This window comes from Poecilia latipinna, unplaced genomic scaffold (genome assembly GCF_001443285.1).
Source record: "Poecilia latipinna isolate Pla-1442-1.1 unplaced genomic scaffold, P_latipinna-1.0 Scaffold1599, whole genome shotgun sequence".
Lineage (NCBI taxonomy): Eukaryota > Metazoa > Chordata > Actinopteri > Cyprinodontiformes > Poeciliidae > Poecilia > Poecilia latipinna.
Window position 1 is genome coordinate 71,577 of NW_015114215.1, and position 9,905 is coordinate 81,481.

The window sequence follows — 9,905 nt, forward strand, 5'->3', positions numbered from 1 at the left end:
GATTACTCGATTAAACGTAAGAATAATCGATAGATTACTCGATTACTAAAATATTCGTTTACAACAGCCCTAGACTCAAAACATACAGCTGGAACAGGACTGATCAAGAAAAGCTTTCTTTCCTGGCAGTGATCTCTAATGAGACCGAGAGACCTTTAAAACAAAATAAAGAGGACTTTTACCAGAAATCGACGATATTGTTGCGCAGAAGGAGCAGAGTATGGACTCCATTTATAATGAATGTTTTTTAATGAATGTACGTTTGTGGGCTACAATTTGTAAGTGTAAAGAATGCGGAAAAGAAACTCACCTGATTCACCTGATTTTACTGTGTATATATAGATTTTTATATTGGTTCTGCTCTGTCCTTTATACTGCTGTAACAATGTAAATTTCCCCACTGTGGGATTAATAAAGGAATATCTTATCTTATCTTATAACTCACAAGCTGCTATGTCAGATTACCTAAAAACAGCGGTAGCTAATCACTTAATTGCAAAATAAACATTAAGCCTGCAATAGACTGAATGTTCTGTTCTTTGTGTGGGAAAGTTTTGGTGTTGAATCCTGAAACAAAGTGGCATTGTTGTCAGTTGCTATGGCAGTGAGTCTCTGTGTAGCTAGGCCGACACAGAGGGCAAGAAAGAAGTGGGGTTTTTTGGGGGTTTTGGCTCTAGTGGCCTTTATTTGATAGTTAATTGACAGGAAAGTGGGTAATGAGAGACGGGGGAAGACATGCAGCAAAGGTCGCCAAGGCCGGGAATTGAACCTGCGACAGCTGTGTTGAGGACTAAGGCCTCCATATGTGGGTTGTTAACCCCTGTGCCACCACAGCACACCCCAGAAAGAAGTGGTTTTGAGTTGTACTTCAACCGGTTTTTCTGATTTATTTTCATTTGCTGTGAAGGATAGCGCTAAATCAGTAATACCTACATTTCCAAGTTTCATTGAGTTAACGGAATTGTTCAGTTCTTTGTGCTTTCACCTGCACCAAGTTGTGGAGCTGGTCTGATGGGAGCTAGCAATAGGTTGAAAAGTAGTGACTGAATGTTTTATACAGTGGCATTTAGATAGTAAATGTGGAATATATTGTCATTAGGCATGGTACTGCTAGGATAGGGGTCGGTAACCCAAAATGTTGAAAGAGCCATATTGGACCAAAAAAAGAACAAAAAACAAATCTGTCTGGAGCTGCAAAAAATTAAAAGCCTTATATGAAGCTTATAATGAAGGCAAAACAGGCTTTAAGTGTTTATATTAGCTATGTTAGCCTATTATCAAAACGACTAAGTGCGTACATTCATGAGCATTCATGATTAAATGCTTATTTTCCCTACTGTGCTTCCTGGAAGGAATGACGCACCATGTGACTGCTCTATTGTTCGATGGTGCTTTAAGTTTACCTCCCGTTACAATATGAATGTATTATGTTTATAATTTCCACGGCTCACCTGACGATCACTCACGGCACATAGTGCGTCACGGCACAGTGGTTGAAAAACACTGGTATAATGGATCGATACTCGCAGATGACAAATCGATATCTTCCGAGGGGAAAAATATCGATACATACTGTAGAATCGATTTCATTATACAGCCCTAATAATATCGCTAAGTGTCATTCTAAATATATACTGATAAAAATTACTAATCAATTTCTAAAAACAACAACTTTGTTCCTAAATATATGTGCCTATGGCAGGATTGTGTTCTTGCGCGTTTAATGTGACTTCTGTTTACGGACATCACTGGACAGCTTCTCAACATCGGGCATGTAAGATGCAACTTTAATATTGATGCGGCAGCTAATGTAGCGCCTTCCCTAGAAATGTCTTTCAACATTACCATATTTTTTGGACTAAAAGCTGCTACCTTTTCCCCACGCTTTGAACCATGCAGCTTATAGCCCAGTGCGGCTTATATATGTACATTTCCAGTTTTCCAATTCTTTGTTGACGGAAATGTTGAAATTTTTGATTTATTCTACACATTTTTATAGCATTTGGAAAACGTTAAGAATGACTGTGTCATGTTTGTCCTCATACAGAAAACATATAAAAACAAAAAATATATTTCCCATACCATCTTTTCCCATTTTCAAACATTTTTGAAAAAGCTCCAGGGAGCCACATAATTTCTTCTAATAAATGTAATGTTCTAATAAGAATATGATTTAGAACCTAAGCTATCCCACTTAAATATGTGGGATAGCTATATTATAAAACAATAAAATCAGTTGCAAGTGTTCAGTGTTGTTTAGAAATTTGTAGGTTGTGCTTATATGTGAGAATAACATTTTTTAAATTATTTTGGAGTAGTTTTGTTACACAAATAGTCTAGTTGTAATTGAAAGCACCAATATGGAAATATTGTAATTGCACAATTCAGTTTATGTAGAAGCTGAAATAAAACTGATCATCATACTTGATGACATCAATTTTGACGAAACCTTTACCACTTTTCTACTGCTCTGTGATTTTAGGATGAATTCTCGAAATGGAAAAAGTATCACTCAGAGAAAGAAATCCCAAAAGTGTTCATCTTCTGAGGATGAAAACAACTACGCAAAGATAGCATGTGGAGGGCCACGACGACAGGCCACTGTCAACATAAGTTATAAGGAAGCTGAAGACATAAATACAGATTCTGATGATTTGGTGGAGGTTTTGGGTGAAGATGTTCCGATGCCTGAGGAGGAAGAGTTTGAAACAATTGAAAGAGTAATGGACTGTAGGCTAGGACGAAAAAGAGGTAAGAACACGTCTTTACCTAATCAATAAAGTATATTCTGACTCTGTTAGGTTTAATGAATGAATATAAATACTGAAGATTATTTGGGGAAATGGAGGCGTTTGATCCAGACTGCAGGTTTGCTTTGAGGAGTCCTGTGCAGTTTTACACTTCTCATCTTTGAAATTAAATAAAAATCCAAGTGAGGATGATTAAGCTTAGATATTTTCCCTAATGTGATGTTTATTTTTTATTTTTTTCAGCAACAGGAAGTTCAACCACTGTATATGCTGTAGAAGCAGATGGGGACCCCAATTTTGACTTTGATTCAAATAAAGAGACTGGCGAGGTTCAATATTTCATTAAGTGGAAAAACTGGGCACACATCCATAACACTTGGGAAACTGAAGAAACACTAAAATTGCAGAATGTCAGGGGCATGAAGAAACTGGAAAACTTCAAAAAAAAGGAACAAGAGAAAAAAAAATGGTAAGTGGTCTTTATCTGGGCTCTTTACAGCACTACATCTGACACTTTGCACTTGATAATGTATGGCTTAGATTGAGAATATCAATCTAAGCCATACATTATGGCTTAGATTGTATACACAGGTGTGTGTATACACCCCTGTGTATACACACACACACACACACAGGTGGAAATTAAATTTTTTCTCCACCAACCACAGTTTACTTTTAATTTCTATTACTTTTTTATGCAAAAACTGAGAAGTAGCTTAGGCTGATTTTTTTCAGAGTATACTGAGTTTTTGAATTACTGTTTTTGGTGGTTTTATAAGCTGAAAGCGGAAATTATGTAACGATGAACTTTAAATCGTTTAAACTGGTGGCCTTGAATCTATAACCTATGAAAGTTTAACTTTTTGAGTAGAATAAAAAAACTTTTCCATGATATTCTAATCTTTTGGAAAGGGTGCACACACGCACGCACGCACGCACGCACACACACACACACACACACGGGTGGAAATATAAATTTTTCTCCACCAACCACAGTGGCTAGTAGAGAACATTTTTTACTGGCCACTCAGACATTTCACCAGCCTCGATAACAAAACCCCACCAGAACAAGCAAATGACATAAAAGTTATGATTTATTCTTAACTCTATGAAAACCGATTTACTGACAATAAGTTTACCATTTGTATGAACAGAGACTAATTTAACATAAAACATGGATACCTTAACAGAGGTGTTATGATCTGTGTTTTCTGTGTAGTTATTTTTGAGGTTTTTCTGTGTTTTAGTCCATTTTCCCCTGTGAGTCTGTCGTCCCTGTTGATTGCTCCCAGCTGTATCCAGTTCCCTGATTACGTTCCCTGTGTATTTAACCCCACCTCTTGTCTTTGTCTCTTGTCGGGTCCTTGTCTAACATCCGTCTAATGTGGTACCAGTCTGTCTAAGCCGTCTTGCATCTCGTCAGTCAAATAAGTCGTTTTTGTAGTTTAGTTTAAGTCGTCACAGTCGAACTGGAAAGTCCTGTGGCGGCAATGGCTCTTACTTTGTCAGTCTTTGTTTAGTTGCTGCCGGTGCCGAGTTTTTTGTTTCCACTCTGCCGTGCTGCATGTTCTCGGACTGCTTTGAGCTGAGTTTGATTATTAAAGACGTCAACCTCACTATATCCTGGGTCCTGCGTTCAACCTCACCATCCCTCATTCACCGTACATGACAAGAGGAGTAGTGCAATAAGTTCACTTGAAGTAATTACTAACAGCAAACTTTAACTACGCATCCCTAACATTCTTGCAATCATTTCCACATTTTGGCTACAACCTCCCCAGATAGTATTTATTGAAGATGTGTCTAGTTATTTTGTAAGCGTTTTTAAATGGTATCAATAGCTGTTTTTTAACTGTTCTATTTGTTTTCCCTTACTTATTATGTTTTCTACTGAAATTCACAATTATTCTTATTATTAAAATATCTCAAGGTGTCCACTATTAATTCAGCGTGTTCATCATTCCTATGTTATTCCAGTGTTTTTCTGACTGCCTGCTAGCTTACATGAAGGTTTTCTGCATTCAAAGTCGAATGCAGCCTGCATTCGACGTTTCCTTTTTTACTTAACTTGATTTAATATATGCAGTGTTGTGAGATTTATTTGACTCGTGTAATTTATGGTACTGAGAACCTTAATGTTAGATATTGTTTTACTGAATGCAGGTTTTTCAGTTGTCCTTTTGACTGAAAGCTGCTATATTGTGCCTGCAAATATTTTGCATATTTTATGTCTAAATTAGGTAAATTTATTGCCAGATCATTTTTCCATTTTGCCAGATCACATAGTAACATTTATACTTGTATATATTTATATTTGCATGTATATGGATATGTATGTGTATATTTTGCTGCTGTTTATTACTCCTAATAGTTTTAAATACCTGACTCCAAACTAAGCACCTGGTTTTCTGTTTTTAAATTTAGTCAATACAAGTCATAATCACAAGTATCTGATAAAAATTCCATTTCCATTTATTATTAAAATATTATTCTTTTCACCTGAGTGTCTAAGACATGTGGCTGCAGATCCGATGAGACAACAAGTCAATCATTGAACTGCGGCCTCAGGTGTCCTGGTACCCAGAGCACATATGGACACCCTTATGCTTGAACATGGTGTTCGTTATGGACAGTCCATGACGACCACAGAAGTCCCAGCAACAGAACACCACTCGGGTTCAGACCACAGGACCATTCCTGCCAACCACACCCCTCTAGGTCTCATTGTCATTGTCCCTTATTTCCTCAGCGATGGAAAAATGTTTCCAACATAGCTCCTAGAATCACTGGGACACTCAAACACCTTCACCACGAGAAGGTGGCAGCCCATGGAGATATCACTTTCTCTTTTAATGTTATTATTTCTATTGCATTACTTCGCTTTCTTATCGGTTCTTTATGTTCTTCCCGTTTTGAATTGCCTTTTTTCCTGTGGTGTCCTTGGATGTCTAGAAAGATGCTAGAATAACTTAATTGTTTGTACAACATCATGACAGGTTTAAGAATCAATTTTTTACATCAGACTTTTAAAATGTTTATTGTGATATGAATACTCAAATTCATTAATTCATTTTAACTATCTGTTTCTTTAGGTTAAAGGCAGCATCACCAGAAGATAGAGAATATTTTAATTGTCAAGAGGAACTGATGGATGACCTGCATTCTCAGTATCGGCTTGTTGAACGTATCATAGGTATTGTTCTATGATTACTCTGAATGTGTTTGCTAACCCTGAGTTTGTGTGATCCAATAAATGATTGAAATATATTTTGCAGGACATTCAAATCAGAAGTCAGCTGCTGGTTACCCAGACTACCTCTGCAAGTGGCAAGGTTTACCATACTCAGAGTGTAGCTGGGAAGATGGTGCTCTGATTGCCAAAAAGTTCCAGAAATGCATTGATGACTACATGGGCAGAAATCAGTCAAAGACCATTCCCTCTAGAGATTTGAAGGTAAATTTAGACCTTATTTTTTCCAACAATGTTGGCAAAAGTTTCAGAATAAAATGTATGTTCTGTAAAACATGTTTTCCTGTGACACATCATCAATAAAAACAGATTTACTGTACATATCATTTAAACCTGGTTTACTTAGTTATGTCAATTCTATTGAAATGTATTTAGTATTGGTTTTTAGAACATGTTTTTAGATATCAGTATTCCACTTAAAGAAATTCAAATGAGGATTTTGTTTTATTAGTTGATGAAACAGAGACCCAGGTTTGTACCAATGAAGAAGCAGCCAGCTTACATTGGAGGTGATGGACTGGAGCTCAGGGACTACCAGCTGGATGGTTTAAACTGGATGGCCCACTCCTGGAGCAAGTATGACTCAACAGTCTTTGTCATTTAGTGATTTATCCTACATCTTAAATGGGAAATCTTCTCATTCTATGGAATTTCTTCATCTATTAGTAATAAGGATTGCTATGACTGGCACACATTGCTCAACTCTAGCTTGAAGTGAAAAACATTTCGCCAGCTAGAATCTGAATATCTAAATGTATTAGCAGCAGGAGAAAGTAAGGCTTTGTTTTAAATTATTTAGATTTGAAGCTAAACCATACTGGTAGGAACATAGTAGTGACAACATCTACCTTCACAAAGCTTTTCCAGCATCATCATCATCATCTCACAGCCTCTCTTCTGCTTTACTCTCTTTGACCACACTGTAACAGTCCTGGTAACAAATCAGTGCATTTGAAATGACCCTGATATTTGAGCTTTTCCTAAGCAAAAACCTTAGACCAAAACTATACAACATGGAATGTGCTGCAGGTCAAAAAAGATTAATGTTCAATCATAATAGTAAAATATAAAAAGTTGAGCACAAAATTATTCATATCCATAGCAGATTTAGTGTTAAGGAAATGCATTAATTTTCCAACATACTTCTTCTGAATGGAAGCAATACTTCTATTTTCCTCAAAAAAAAAAAATCCAACTTGTATCTGAGACAATTTGTGGAGGGAGTTAAAGAATATGACTATGGAACAAACACACTCCAATCTCATTGACTTGGAGCTCATCACCACAGATGAATCATCAAAACATGTCAGCATTTATAAGATGAATTCGTTTGCTGAAATGCAGTTACAGTATCTTCCACTGATTATTTTAACCATATAACTTTTTTTAAAAGTATACACAATATGTAAATAAAAACTTCCATCCCTCCCTCTCTCCCTCTTCTGCTTATCCGGGGTCGGGAGCAGACCCCGGATAAGCAGCTTAAGTAGGGAGGCCCAGACTTCCCTCTCCCCAGCTTTATCTATAGAGCGATATCTGAAACAAACTTGGCAAAATACAAATTACCCTGCCACCCTTCGAATACACAGCCATACATCAAAGCAAGTCCTTTTTAAACTTGCCTATGGGAGTGTGGGTGGCATGTGAGTGTACAGCAGCAGTGGAAAACTCTTTGCTGATGTTCCAGTAACACTCAGAAATGGAGAACCTCAAGGTTGGGATTTTTATGGNATTAAGTTTTTTTCTTTTTTTTTTTTGCGACATTGAGAGTTTTTTTTTTTTTTTTTTTTTTTTTTTGACGTTTTGCATTATTTAGCCTCTTCAGAGCCTTCATGTTTTCAGTCTGTTAAAGATAGTATTACCGATAGTACAATTTGCACAATGCCTGTTTTTTTTTTTTCTTGGAAAAAGTTACTAAAAACAAGTTTTTATCTAAATTAAGGTGAATTCATGGTTCCTTTTTCCACATAATGTAACCGGTAGTGCTTATGATAAAAAAAAAAAAAAATTGTGTGATCTGTATCGGTGGTCGGCCGTGATCGGCCCTCATGAAAAAAACCTTATCGGCACATCTCTAATTATTAATGTGTGTAATACATTAATAATATTACACACAGTAATAATACATTGGCTCTCGGCAGATTCCACAGGTCCCGCTGTAGTCAGGTCTCAGACTGGCTTATTTGATTGCTTAAAGAGGCAGTATTATGTATGCTTTTTTGAGCTTTACATCATGTTATGATGTCATTCCATGATCAAAAACATACCTGAAGTGTTGCTTTGATTCTTTCAGACCTGTTTGAGAAATCCTTTAATCTCCAAGGCAACCATTCTGCTATGTATAATATGTGGGTGGACCTAGCCCCGCCGTCGAGGCGCGAGTCCTCCTCAGACCTGCAGTTTCTAGGCTTCTGCCTCACAGAGCACAATTTCCCCACTCAGTTCCTTCAAACTAGCCAGCAGCAATTAGCAAACACCTGGTGGAATTGAGCTCACTATAGGAGCTACTTCTCAGTGAAACACTGGTAAAAATGTTGTTGCAGGATTAATAGAGGACCCAGGCTGTGATGACTTCCTGAAGATGCCTCAGAAAGAGCAGGAGTGTTTAAAGACAGAGACCCAATTTCAATAAGTCAATTTTTTAAGTCATATTTAACATATACAGCATTTTTTTAACAACTGAAGTTAACACGTAGTTACTTAATTATGCTTTTAAATGTCACTATGTGGCTGGAAAATATACATTACAGCCCCTTTAAAAACTAGCATTTTATTTCCTCAGTTTATGATTGCCTGATGTAAAAATTAATAGGATGATTTGAAATATTTAAATGTGACAGAAAATGAAAAACAGGAGGAATTCTTAATGGGGCGACTATTTTACAGCACTCTGTTAAAAAACTAAACTTTTGACAAAGCACCTCAGTATTCCCCCCTAAATTTTGAACTTTGATCTCAACACTTAAGTAGGGCTGTATAAATAAATCGATTTGGCGATATATATCTATATTTTCCGCCCTCTGAAAGTATCGATTTTTCATCCACGAGTATCGATCCGTTAAACCATAGGGGGTCCATAGCCTGACAGCTCTTTTTAACATCTAGTTTGTTACGGCGTAGCAGCAAGACTCCGCCTCCCTCAGTCTCACTTTCAACTTGAGCTTAAAGTGCACATTAGAAACTACACACCAGTTTTTAAATTGTGTTAATAGGCCAAGTATAACCGGAGTTATGCTAAAATTAGTAAACCATATTTTTCCGAATATCAGAGAAATGTCAAAAGCGCCGATCACTGCGGGGTGAGGCGGAGCCACTACTTTAGCAGTTAGACGACAGCAGCTTACAGCCACGGCTAACTCCGGGAGCCAAGGTAGAAAAGCCTTTTTCCCCATAGTCCAAAAGACTGCATTTGTGGCTGCATTTTGGAGTAAAAATGCAGCCACAGTGTCCAAAAGAAAAAACATAAGTGCAATCATTTGCATAATTAGAGTCTACAGAGGCTGATAATCTCCCCACTCTGCTCCTGGATTATCGTTTAAACTTTTGAGTTTTATGTCAAAACCATATGAATTAAATGACAGAAACTAATTCTCTCACTGCATCTTTGATTAATTTTGTTCAGCTGCAGACTGTTAGACTGTCCAATCAGAGTCAGGTATTGTGTAGTTGGTGCTTTTAATCAGTTTTCAGTCTAAATTCAAGTCTATGGAACACAAAATGTCACTAAAATCACTCTGTCCTTCTAAAATCTTTCAGAAAATCGTAAAAATGTACTCAATCGTAGCGAATTGTATCGCTCAACAAATATTGTGATACATACCGTATTGTGACCAGAATATCATATATCGTATTGTATAGTGAAATTATTGTATCACTACACCCCTAGTAATGACACTTAATGACAT

The 9,905-nt window shown here is 36.9% G+C and overlaps 1 protein-coding gene across 4 annotated transcripts in view; it reads left to right on the forward strand.

The window, feature by feature from the left end:
• LOC106963916 (chromodomain-helicase-DNA-binding protein 1) overlaps positions 1–9,905 on the forward strand; it is a 61,538-nt gene that overhangs the window by 26,466 nt on the left and 25,167 nt on the right. For all 4 annotated transcript variants that reach the window (XM_015059094.1, XM_015059093.1, XM_015059095.1 and 1 more), the window contains exons 6-10: positions 2,483–2,751; positions 2,994–3,219; positions 5,843–5,943; positions 6,026–6,204; positions 6,452–6,576. In XM_015059094.1, the coding sequence (XP_014914580.1) occupies positions 2,483–2,751; positions 2,994–3,219; positions 5,843–5,943; positions 6,026–6,204; positions 6,452–6,576 (900 nt within the window). The remainder of the gene's footprint in view (positions 1–2,482; positions 2,752–2,993; positions 3,220–5,842; positions 5,944–6,025; positions 6,205–6,451; positions 6,577–9,905) is intronic.